Source organism: Trematomus bernacchii, unplaced genomic scaffold, assembly GCF_902827165.1.
Source record: "Trematomus bernacchii unplaced genomic scaffold, fTreBer1.1, whole genome shotgun sequence".
Taxonomy (NCBI): domain Eukaryota; kingdom Metazoa; phylum Chordata; class Actinopteri; order Perciformes; family Nototheniidae; genus Trematomus; species Trematomus bernacchii.
This window is the reverse complement of record NW_022987567.1, coordinates 1,106,613-1,120,421: the sequence shown is the minus strand read 5'-3', so window position 1 is coordinate 1,120,421 and position 13,809 is coordinate 1,106,613. Positions and strand designations below refer to the sequence as shown.

Below are 13,809 nucleotides of genomic sequence, written 5' to 3'. Positions count from 1 at the left end.
TAATAACAAAGGCTCTGAATTAGCCCTGAGCGAAAAAATGCTAACGCACTTAGCACTGAACTCAAGGTAAAATACCCTTATTACTTATCGGATCTGCACAAAAAAGATATCGATTAGCAAGCTGAGATTCCACAGATTCCAGACATATAAGTATCATCAGAACTCGCGGCCAAACTACAAGAAACAACAACAAAGTAATGTGCTTTACGGAGCCAAAATGGCTAAAAACGTCTTACCTTAGCTGTTGTTCTGATCAAAAGTTGTGTTCAATGGCATTAAAACGAGAAAAACGCTGCTGAAGGTTAATCCATCATCATATTTATGGCAATAAACGTAGTTTTCTATAGAGTGTAACATAGCTTTCGGTTTGGGCAAACTGCGTGCGCATCACTCTCAATCCTCATTGGTAATGTTTAGATGGATTTAGGGACTCCCTCTCGATTCTATTGGCTCTAACGGTTCAAAAGAGGTGTCAATCACCAAAATCGATCAATGGGTTTGTTGGAGTCTTGATGTCTATTAATTTATTCCGGCAATTACTCAGGCCTATACTAATTGACCGAACAGAAGCTATTGAGTCTATGTAAGTTGACTGCCAGGCTTGGATCAGCAAGGTCTCACCTCTACTAACTCCTGAAGAACCAGGTTCAATTAACTGCTGTTTCAATTCAGACGACGCACTAAATGCTGTGGTCCTTTTCTAATAAAAAACCTCAATTCACAGTTTTACATTTCTTACATTAAATTCTAACTTCAACTGGCCCACTTCAGTTGTGACATTACATTCTAAATTCAACTGGCCCACTTCAGTTATGACATTACATTCTAACTTCAACTGGCCCACCTCAGTTGTGACATTTACATTCTAACCTCAACTGGCCTACTTCAGTTGTGACATTTAAATTCTAACTTCAACTAGCCCACTTCAGTTGAGACATTTAAATTCTAAACTCAACTGGCCCACTTCAGTTGTGACATTTACATTCTAACTTCAACTGGCCCACTTCAGTTGAGACATTTAAATTCTAAACTCAACTGGCCCACTTCAGTTGTGACATTTAAATTCTAACTTCAACTGGCCCACTTCAGTTGTGACATTTAAATTCTAACTTCAACTGGCCCACTTCAGTTGTGACATTTAAATTCTAACCTCAACTGGCCCACTTCAGTTGTGACATTTAAATTGTATCTTTTAAATTCTTCTGACAGAATTTAGAGGAATATCCTCATAAATTGTCGGTGATAAAAAACACATTAAAACTTTCATTCAACAATACATTCAAAATCAAAGTCAATTTCAGAGAACTTACCAAGGAAAACCCCCGCTCTGGAACTTTCTCCCTCTCAACCAGTGCTTTTATGCTCCACACAGGGACAGAAAACCAAAGACACACCTTCAAAACCCATATATGTGGGGAAAGGTCATGGCCTCTGGTGTGCAGGACTGGACATGTCCAGACATATTCTCCTATGGTATGGCCTAAACCCATTTTGGGGCTTCAGTACTTTTCCATTGAGTCAGGGGTCTCCTGTGCACAGCTTGCTGTGAGTGAAGACAACTGTCTCCCCTCTTTAAACAGTAACACCCCGTAAAATAGGCCTTAAACTCAATTTACCAAACCCCTCGTGTTTGTAAATACTGTGATTATAGAACAACATGAAATATAATGCATTTTCATTGTGGGTTATACAAGAATATATTTGATTATATTTGATTATATTATCTTTCGTTTTAATTATTCAACTTAATATGGAGACCTCAACAGGTTCCAGATATATGGCAAATATACCCAAATGACCCCAGAGGTGGGTTTTGTTTTTTCTAAACCTCTCTAAAAAGGTCAAGTTTCACTTGTTTTGCATCAATCTTGATACAGGGTACTAATTAAATGTTTTAGTTTGGATTCCTAAAGCTTTTAGTCTACTATCCCATCATTCAAGGGTGGTTTTCACTATAAGTAATGGTTTTTTTTTGGACGGAAACTACAATTTACAGTTTTTTACTATGTTCAATCTGAATTTACTTTAAAAATAAAAACATCTATATTGATTCTGACTTTTCTACATCCAACTCACAAGTGTATCATTGCTTTGAGAAAAAAGATTATTAAGTTACCCTTTTTAGAAGTGAAGATATAGTCATTTGTTCTGGGCATGTCATTTTCAAGCCTGAAACCTGAAAAACATGCTTGGGGCTTAACAGGTTAAAGGGTTAATATAACTTTTATTAGCTCACCTGTCCTATTTTTCACTCATTAGATCAGTCCTACACAGTACTATTCAACGTGTGGATCAGACTTGCGTTAAAAATTAGTTTTATATACCCTAATTCCAATAGAAAGTGAGTTATAAATCATATCGGAAAACTAAATCAGGCTTGCTATACCAAGAGTAGCTTGCAGCCCTGCCACATCTAAACAAACAGGTGGTACTTTATCACGTCCTGAACATTTTCAAACTCTGCATTTGAAGAAAGTTTAAGATACAAACTCACTATATTGTAGCCAGTCTTTGTTAGCAACTTTGCAGGTGGGATCATTCACAATATGGTGGATGGTCTTCTGCTTATAAGAAAATACAAATGCATGGATTTACAATAGCAACTGGGCACTGGATGCTGTTAACGTTAGGTACAGGCCCTAAAAACGTAGGCAGTTTTACTCTATAGCAGAGTTTACAGACAGTTGGCAAGTCTTCAGTAAAGAGACTTTATCACTCTCAGATGTATCCTCCTTCCCTCATAACTCATTCACATGAAAGGCTGGTGTGATAAATGCTGCACAGCTGAACTTTGCAATTTGGTTGATTTATTTTATGCACCAAATATAGTTTTACGTCATAAAAAATCATCATCACAATTATTCAGTATGATAATATATACATGACTGCGATAACTCTTAGATGCTTCGTGACTTTTTATGAAAATGAGTAATTTCTACAGTGCTAGAGACCACAGAACCTTTGTCTGAACTTTAACACCCAAATGAGCTTCATATGATCATGTTTTTTCTCAGTTCCAAAGCCAGGAGATTAATTCTGTTCTCCATAAAAAAAGGGAAATCACCATAATTCAGTATGATTATGATAGCCTGAAACGCAAATACATGTTCTTTAATACAGACTAAACTTTCACTCTGCATAGGAATAACATGTCAAACATGAAGTTCAGTGGGGTTCCCCTAAAAGGTTTATTCCTCTCGGGACTACAGTATATTAACAATAGCAAGTAGAAGGCTGGATGATGGATCGTTGAGAAACTAGGAGCAGACTTAGGTTTATTTTCTGTCTGGAGTTTATTCAACTTATGACTGGTCCCAGACAGTTAATCTCAGTACAGGTTAGACCCATGATGACAAAGATAAACATAAATGTAGACTTTCCATGGGGCTCATTATTTAACTAATGATGCCAGAGGAAGGTCGCTATCAATTGGTAGAAATCTTAATTATGAGAAGACAAGAAGACAAGAAGACAAAACCAACTTTGTCATAGTCAGAACTATTCATTGCAGATTCCTTTGAAATGGCAAGAACACAGGTAATGCCTTTTTATGGTATCTGACATTGCACTTATCAGCATCTTACATTTGAAAACTGAACTTGCTAATCCATAACACTTCTCAAAATCAAAAGGAGTTGACATGAAGCCATCCCATTTTGATCAGTCCAACTTTACAAAACTTAAAATGTCAAGTTTAGACAAAAGATCCACCCATTCAGAAGATTTCTGTCAAATTATGGATGAGTTGTTTTGATCAATTCTGTCCAATATCATTTGGAAAGACTTATTATTTTATCCATTTCAAGTTTGCAAAGGAATAACTGGGATTCATTTGGCTTGACAGGCAGAAGTCTGGTGCACATGCTCACAAGTAGTGTGTTTTCATAATACATTTAAACAAATGTTTTAAACCATAATTAACTTTCTGGTCTCTTTAGGGTTCTGTCCCAGGAAGAGAATACTCTTAAAGTTGTTAACTTTAAGAGTATCAATTTAATCAGATGTCACTATGTGAATGTAAATGTATGTACATTTATGATGCTTATGTGATTACCTTAGTAAAAAAATATATACAGTATTTACGACATCCATTAAAATGAAAACCATATTGTAATTTTTGGCCATTTCGTCCAACCCTAGATTTAATGGATGTTAAAAAACGTATTAGGGGTGTAGATATATCTTAAGTAGAGCATTAAGAAGTATGTGTTTTATTCATTGCAGACAAACAATGAAGTGTGTATGATTGTAACCAGCATAAGAGAGACTACAATTGAGTGTGTGTGTGTTAATTAGACGTATGTTATGAATATACGGATGCAGCCCTGGTACTTGAGTTATGACCTCACTTGTAAGGATTCCAGGGTGGTCCTTTCATAGCCTGTTAAACACACACACACACACACACACACACACACACACACACACACACACACACACACACACACACACACACACACACACACACACACACACACACACACACACACACAATTTCCTCTCTCTCCACACAGCCAGACTTTATCACACTTTACTAACAAGCATGAAGAGAGTGTGTCGACACACAGTTGAGCACAGGGAGCATTTTGTTCTCTGTCTTTAACACCCGGGGTTCAACACATTGTACTTACACACTGCCTAACTCTCCTTTCCCGCTCCTCACTCACTCACTCACACACACACACACACACACACACACACACACACACACACACACACACACACACACACACACACACTAACATGCCTCAATAACTTAGTCATTCAAAGTGTCTCTTTTAAACTGTACATTTACACACCCAGGAGCAGGAACACAAGAATCTAAAATCCCCTCTTTCTGTGTCCTCTTTCTTGCTCAATTTTTCCCCTTTTGCAAGACCCACCCACCGGCTGTTGACACACACACACACACACACACACACACACACACACACACGCACAATGACAGGATCTTTCTCTGCAGGCTCCAAGTGTCTGATGAAAGTGTTGGGAATGTGTACTGAGAGGCCATTGACACTTCCTCCACTTTCTAGTATACTGATGACTAGCCCCAGGCTTCTAATGCCCCGCTGACTGCTCCCTCCAGACATGTAATGGCCATAAACCCCAGATGACAAGCAGAATAAATGGGCTTTCATCTGTGGTAGTTATTGTCGTAGTGACTCTCTCATTGTGGATCTATCCTGCATTAGTGCTGCTGCTGTCACTCAGCTGCTCCTTGCAATGCTTCTTAATGGGTGGCTTTCTTTTCGGCAGAAGTAATGATTATAAACCTCAAAATGACATGGATGTTTGATAATGCCATTTGTTAGGTAATAAAATCCCAGCACAGATGCCAAAGGGAAACCATAAAATCCAGAACAAACAGGAAAAGGCTGCTTTCTGTGCACCATCACAAATTTAGCAGTTAGCTTCAAGAATCTCTAGACCATTGACCTGTGCTACTTCCTGACCCCGTCATCAAACACTTTGTGCATTATGAGAGCATACAGTGTCCATAAAGATTTCATATTTTATTTACTTTCATTAAAGGATTGGTTCACATTTTTTAAAAGTCTATCTTAAAACAATACATACATTTTTACATAGATACAGTATTGACTTGCTGATATTCCCCCTGCTTTAAATTGACATAAAAAAATTAATTTTCCTTATTTTAAGCACAAATAGAACTCTTTAAAGAAAATATATAGATTAGATTTGCTCGTAGCAATGGTCCAATGTCAAACAATAGTCATAACACGTATGGAAGAAAAGTTACCACATTCAAATGATTCGTGGCTAATGTTTATTTTTTGACATGTCCTCTGAAACCAGTTAGCAGAAACATCCGGCCTGTCTGGTACTGTTCAGCACGAGCAATAATGTAATAAGGCTAATAAAATGTAGCGCTGCTTTTTCAGTGAATGAAATAACATCTTACATCCACTCCAAGCAAACATGGCTGCAGATGGAGTCCCTTATCGGCCTGCCTCAGGAAATTGGACATATAAACAGAACCCAGAAGACGGTTTATTTAATTGATTAGGACTTCCTTTAAATACTGTTATTGGTGCACTGCCACGCTTAATACACACCCGTTTGGCAAAGTACAAAGATGTTGTGCGCTGCCAACATTCTGAGCCAGACGACTGTACTATAGACTATGGACATGTTGCTTTTGTATTGGATTTTGGTTCTTAAAATATGGGATACATTTAGAATTTATAGCATTGGGGTTCTATGGAACAGAAGCAAAGTCATATAAAGTTATCACGTACTTAGATTATATGCAATAACCCATTATTTTGGTGCATTTCTTGTATGGGGCGAAGCCTGCGAGCTAGTTCAGGCAGTCAACTCGAGCACCAATGATACATTAACACGTGACGCACCTCGTCCCTCTTACAACCAACCAAACACATTCTCCTAAACATGCCGCTCTATTTAAGCTGCCAGGTCTTCCTGCCTCTGCCTCGCTATGCTGCTGCTGCTGCTGCGCTGCTGTGTTCACTTGCTATTGCTGCGTTCATGTTCCTGCTGCTGTGTTTCATGTTGCTGCTGCTCGCCTGCCCCACCACCACCCCAGCTCCACCCCAGCTTCCACCTGTAGGCTCGCGGGATAGTTATCTAATCATCACTCAATGTTCTTTGTAAATCTGTGGAGTGATGAGGCCCGAGCCAAACTCAAACTATATGCTGCTTATAATAAACATATTAAGAAACACGTGAGTTGTCTGACTGAAATATCATAGCCATCAAAACAGTATATTACCAATGAGATAAAGAGATCCTCTGCCATAATTGTTTTGGCAAGCTTCAGCTTTCATAACTTTCAACACATTTCCCAGGAGCACCATTTATTTGTCATGCTAGTTTTTGAGAGGGGAAGGTTGTTTTTCCAACATTGCAAATGAGTCCAAGAGGAGAAAATCCTTCATGTTTGCAGTTCTTTTTTTCCAGAGATTTTTGCTGTCACTGCAGAGAGGAAATAGAGCTTAGATAATTTGGATTGTCTTATAGGAAGGTGAATTGGGAGAGGATTCCCACAAAAGCAATACACTTTAATGCAGGATTCTTTCTTTATTTCCTAGACCCCTTGCCCTCTTCTGTTGCTTTGTCTCCATCTTACATACACACACACACACTCTTACTCTAGCCCTGGGGTTATGTTTCCGGACTTGAATTGGACTGGAGCTAATTACACACTCACATTTCCTGTGAGCATTGTTTATATGTGTGTGAGTTGACTCTAAGTGTCATATGCAACTTAGTTTTCTCTGTTTTTGATGCACTTTTTTTTATGGACATTCGTAAAACTTGCAGATGGCAGAAGCAGACTCATATCACACTGGGGTTTATTCACACAGCAAACATATAAACACACAAGCAGGCACACAGACCCACACATGCAGACACACAACCCTTGTGTAGTGTTGCTGTTAATTGTCACTTGTAGACAATACAAGGTTTGTTTTTAGAACTTTCTCACACCTTTTGCTCATATACTGTAGAGCTCGTAAATATTTGTGAACGATTGTTGCTTTTTGTGTGTGAAACAGTCATTGCACCACACGCACAAACACACACAAATGACAACTTATAATGTGGAGTCTAAATCCAAAGGGGATTTGAGTTTTTCCATGTTTCAGGACCCGGCTTAGGTCCACATGTTCTCCTAAAGCGCTGCTCTGTGTGAGGAATATAGGCTATGCATTTTCCAAGACTGTATGCATTAACTCATTCTTGACCGAATTATAAATTTGACATATGACAAATGAACTCAGAGGCCATTCTGATTAGTGTGGACGGTTTGTTTATTGTGTCATACATCCATGCAAAAACATATTTAAAATACTATTTTCAAATATATGTATCATTCTTTACATGGTTACTAAAGCACCCATTGCTGTATATCTGCTATTGGATGTTTTAAGTGATGATTCCTAGAGTTGGTCGAAAAAATAGCAAAATGTTGAGAAAATTCACAGAAATCGCTCAATTCTTTGTACATAACTAATATAATTTCTCCTTTCAGAAACCACTGCCACCATGGATGACGAACAGTGCTACTACAACGAGAGCATCGCCTTCTTCTACAACCGCAGTGGCAAGTACCTCGCTACTGACTGGAACACCGTAAGCAAGCTGGTGATGGGCCTGGGCATCACCGTGTGCATTTTCATCATGCTCGCCAACCTTCTGGTGATGATCGCCATCTACGTCAACAGGAGATTTCACTTCCCTATCTACTACCTGATGGCCAACCTGGCAGCTGCAGACTTCTTCGCCGGACTGGCCTACTTCTACCTAATGTTCAACACGGGACCCAACACGAGGCGTCTGACTGTGTCCACATGGCTGCTGCGGCAGGGCTTGATCGATACCAGCCTGACGGCGTCTGTCGCCAACCTACTCGCCATCGCCATTGAGCGCCACATCACCGTGTTCCGCATGCAGCTACACACGCGCATGAGTAACCGGCGTGTGGTGGTGGTGATTGTCATAATCTGGACGATGTCTATAGTCATGGGGGCCATCCCTAGCGTTGGTTGGAACTGTATCTGTAGTATTAGTTCTTGTTCCAACATGGCGCCGCTTTACAGCAACTCCTACCTTATCTTCTGGGCAGTGTTTAACCTTGTGACTTTTGTTGTTATGGTGACGCTATACGCCCACATCTTTGTCTATGTGCGCCAGAGGACCATGAGGATGTCGCGGCACAGCTCCGGACAACGACGCAACCGAGACACCATGATGTCTCTGCTGAAGACCGTGGCGATTGTGTTGGGTAAGAAATACGTGTTTTTTTATCTTTCTTTCTATCCATCGTTTCAACTAGCTTGGCCTCCATCTTTCTATCTATCAATCACTGCATATCCACTGCATGGGATGAGACTGCTCTGCTACTTGAATTTTTCTTTTTTCTTTTTTTGTTCGCAAAAGTTGTGGATAGTTCCTGGTTCTTTTTTTTGGTCCCTTCTTGGTTGAGGTTCAAGCAACACTTCCAACCAATGATTGGTTCGAGACAATCGTCACTACCACAACAGGGGACACGCTACTGTCAATAGTGACAATGTTTGTAATTATTCAACCTCAGGAAAAGATGTCAGCACTATGTTGTTCAAGTGACTCAGTGTAGACGTTTGTCTGATGCTTAAATTAATTACCAAGTGTTGCGTTAAAGATGATGTTACAGAAGTTTCATGTGGCGTCACTATCACGTCACCATTGTGGGCTTACTATCGGCAGTGGAAATCTAAACAAAAAGAACGTAGAAGTAGAAGTGTGTCGTCAAAATGAGCCATAATGTAGCTCAATCTAGCAATCTGCCTAGGGATCTGTCTATCTAGCCTGCTATTAAATTATCGCTATTATTCTATACATTTATCTCGATCTTGCCACCCCTACCCTGTATATCAAATCCAATCAAATCAAGTTTTATTTATAAAGCACATTTAAAAGCGATTTTTGGTCGAGCCAAAGTGCTGTACATGTAATAAAAACACATTACTACAATCACAATAAAAGACAATAAATTACAACAGATACTGTATATAAAAAACACAGGGAAAAGTCAGCAGTCGTGCTCCGCTCTGACTAGAAGGCCAGGAAGAAGAAGTGTGTCTTAAGAGTAGATTTAAAAACCCCTAGGGTCTGGGCCGACCTCACATGGAGGGGCAGAGTGTTCCAGAGCCTAGGGCCAGCTGCTGCGAAGTATATCTGGTACTATCTCTCTGTAGCAGTGAATGCCACATTTGAACTCATCAGCAGCATCAGAACAATGGATCTGTTGATGGGTCTGTGAGGCTGTATCATTCAGCACGAGCACAGTGTCTGCCTAGCACCACTGTAAGCTTCAAATACATCATCTCAGCCAACCCCTGACGTGTTATGTTAATGTGCCGAGCTTGTGTATGAGTAAGTTCTGTACAAGGTCTGTTCAGTGCAACATGAATATGATCTCATAAAACCATTGTGTATTGCAATTGTATATATGTTGTTTGTTAAACATTGTACAAGGTCATGCAAGTTGAATCTACAAACCAGGTTTAGACTCTTTGTGGATGGTCGACATTTGAAAAACTGTTGTTATAGTTAGTTTGTATGCAAAGACAATGACAATGGTTTTCTCTACTTGATGCTGTGAGCAAAATCACTTTTTCCTGAAGTAAATGAAAGTAGAGATTAAACAGATTCCAACTTCTGCAAATGTGTGGGAAAATTCTTCAAGGAAGATTTTGAGTAATATTAGAAAGGAACCTGCTGATAATCAGTATGACCCTCCTTTACAAGCCTTTTAATATTTTGGCTTTTACCTAGACTACATGACTGAGTGTATTGTACCTTCTGATGCATATCACCAGTGTAATCACTACATTCAATATCCATATCCTTCAAGGTAACATTGTACTACTCAATGGTACATTTGGGTTTGCTTACACTGTGACAAAACTATTTTCTGATGAAGCAGCGCCCGTTTATTCAAGCTGCGCTGTGTGTGCAGTCTGACAGTTTTATGTCCGAGCATTCAGTGGAGATTGTGTATGTTTCCCACTCTGCAAGTCTCCAGGCGTCTTCAGTGCTGTGTAATAAATAGAGCCGTTGCTGTTTTTCTACAGTAAAGCAGAGTAGCACACTAACTCAGTTTTGTGTAAAGTAAGTGAGTTGTGGGAAAGGCCCTTCTTGCTGCCTGGAAGCAGGATATGTTGGTCCTAGACAAAACATACCAAAGGATTCTGTGTGATTTGTCTCCTATGTGCTGTGTTATCTCATCCTGTTGTCTTTACTCCAGAGTTAATTCATAGCAGTGGTCAGCACAATGCGCTCTGCAGCCTGCAGTATGTAGAAAACTGGAGGACATAAATATTCTTCTGCTGTAGAGATGCTTTGTTTATTTCTACTTATTTAACCTGCCTTATGGTATACAAGCAGTTTCATCTGCAGACATAACGAGGCCTCTTAAGGTGAGACACTACAGACAAAAACAATAGGGTTCTTCAGACTAGTGTTAATTTTATGAGTTTTATCCATTTGTGTCGGGTTTCTTTTTACTATATATCCTTCATAGCCTGATTTATAAACCATGTTATTTTTAAAACATGTATTTTTCTCTTTGTAAGAGATTTCCTGATTGAAAGAACTTTCAAAAGGTTTATCCAATGCTTGGATTTATGTTAAGAAAATATTCAATAAAACAATGCCTCATTTGCATATTTAAACATACAATTCAAATAGATAAATGTCATTATTTTCTGAGTTATTGCAGGTAAATCAGATCACCTGTTGGCTCCTAATTGGTGGTTGAGAGCAGCTGGGTACATTCCTCTCTCGGCCAATCAGATTGTGTTGAGTAAGATTTTAAGACAGGTGGAAAACTGCACTCTTGAGGCATTCTGCTCCTTCTTTCATTTAATGCAGACCTCGTTTCAGCAGATATTGTCAGCCAGAACGTCTGCTCTTTAGGCCGCAAGGAAATCTGAACTTTCTCTCTGTCTTAAAACATTTCTGATTGAGGACGTTTTTGAGCTTTCTGTAACTTAGCTGGAATCAATATTTAAAGGCAGATTTGAGTATGACTCATGCAAGAGGTTATGTCTTCTTATGATGACTTATTAGGCAATCTTTCTTTGCAAAGGCACTTTTAGATTTGTTTACGTGCCTGCCTATCAGGCTTCTTCCTGATTTAGCTGGAGTGGAAATCTTTCATCGGAAGTTCTTGTGTCATGTGCTGTTCCTAACTTGTTGTAGTCAATGTTCCAAACAAAAGTGTGAGTCATCCAAAACACTTCTATCCCTAAAAACAAAAAAAAACCTATAAATGGCAACATGTTCCAAATGCTGGTGAATGACTTCATCCTGAAACAGCAGGGGATGCTGCAGAAATTAAACAAAATACACCCTATCTCGGCAGTTGCTCAATCTCAGGTTGTGCCAGTAAAAAACAGGCCTGTGTTCAATGACGTGAGAGTCCAAGCTTTTAATTTACAAAAGCTTTACTTTATCTGGAAGGTTTTTAAGTAAACAAAAGCTACTCCGCAACAAACTGAAAAGTTAAATTAGCCACACTGACTGACTAAACGACTGCTGCTCTTTGGCTCTTTGAGTACTGGAATCAAAGAGAAGTTAACACTTATTTATAAATCATCGAAGGACTCAGTTGAGGAAAAGCAGCCCGATTTTCTTGAAACTTGTTGAAAGGGTGTTGAAATGGGAAAAGATAGAACTGAGTACATTTTGAAGCAAATCGAAACACTTGTTTACATTGCGTCACAAGGACTGTCAACAAAATACAACTTTATCCCTTTTCCGTAATGGGGCAAAATATATTGTTTGCTTAGGCCGAGCTACAAAGGCATGTTTAGTGATTGTCTGCCTTTGGTCTGAATAGTTTTACGATTGTCAAGACAGTTTCGCAAATCTCCAAAATGAATCTGAATCAGTATTGTTTACCATTCCTAAACACATCTCATCTGTTTCTTTTTACTGATGCCAAAGTGTTACTGGGAAAGTAAGTCTTCTGAGCAAGGGTGTGATGTGTTTTGGTTCAGTCTGGAATCCACTGCTGTTTCTGAGTGAGGTCATTCTTAGGATGATTGAAAATAAGATTTGTATTTGTACTGACAGAAGGGAGTTAGTTTCTTCTTGGTTTAATTGGATGTGCGTTACAGTGACTTATGTACATCTCTCTTACATTTATCTCTAAGCTCCACTGGAGTTCATACTGTCATTGTGTACTGGGTTTTGATTATGTGCGACTTTTTATGGGAAGTTCAGCTTTTTGATGAAAAAGTGAACCAAACAGCAGTTCCCTGTCCAGCATATCCCATCTGCTGAACAGATGATGATAAGTGCTCCCCTGCTGCCTGCTGTCCTCTCCACTTGTTCTTCTCAGGATACTGTAAAACCAGCCATGGGTGATTTCTCCTCAGAAGGACAGGATGGGATGGAAAGTTGGTTGCATGCAATTGGGCACATTCATGCACACACAAAGACTCTCTCACACTCACACAAACCCCTAAGCACAAGAGAGAACAGTGGGACAAGAGATTGGCTCCATTCACATAAACTCTGATGCTTACTATGGGAAAACAAAACCAGAATGTGGTATGAGCTCTGCTTGTTTTGCAAAGACAAGAGAGACATGGACACACGCATGTGGAAATAACTTTATAACACAGGCACAAAGTAATTCCCATGCAAGGTACCCTGTGGATTTTTGTACCACTAGTAGTGCTATGGTGCTATCGAGCAAAGAGTTTACAAAGAAAATGCATGCTCACCATGGTTTTATAAAGAGAACAGCGAGGCAGGACCCCGTTAATTCCTATGAAAGTTGTTCAGTCTAGTTTTCTTTGACAAAGATGGGACCAGATGGCTCAAAACAGGATAAGGTTGACTAAATATGATTTGAAAACTAACAAGGATATTTGTTATTGGACTAAAACTAAATAAAATAACTGACAAAATCACTACTACATTCAACCAACAGTGCTTCTCTGCTGAAAATAACATTTTGAATTGCACCAACAGAGATTCCCTTCATCACTCTTCACTGAGTCAACTGCATTGTCAAATTAACCATGACCCTTTGTGTGTCAGGTGTTGTCTCATGCAGGGATCTTCTGTGAATGATTTGATTATCTTAATGCCCCTGGTGTTGTAGGCATTCGCATCGTCAGACAGAGTGGAGCGCCAAGACATACCATAGTACAAGCACATGCACACAGATGCCATATCACTGACTTACGTTTGTTTCTCGCAATGTATAACCAATCAATGTTCAACCCAAGAAGTCAGATTTCTTTGTCTAGATATCAACACAATTCT

General features: G+C 39.3%; 1 protein-coding gene across 2 annotated transcripts in view; it reads left to right on the top strand.

Moving 5' to 3' along the window:
- lpar1 (lysophosphatidic acid receptor 1) overlaps positions 1 to 13,809 on the top strand; it is a 36,327-nt gene that overhangs the window by 14,561 nt on the left and 7,957 nt on the right. The window contains exon 2 of one of the 2 annotated variants that reach the window (XM_034125978.1): positions 8,018 to 8,770. In XM_034125978.1, coding sequence (XP_033981869.1) covers positions 8,032 to 8,770 — 739 coding nt within the window. In that variant the 5' untranslated portion in view covers positions 8,018 to 8,031. Of the gene's footprint in view, positions 1 to 8,017; positions 8,771 to 13,809 lie in introns of those variants that run through there. The other variant, XM_034125979.1, reaches the window with a different exon arrangement.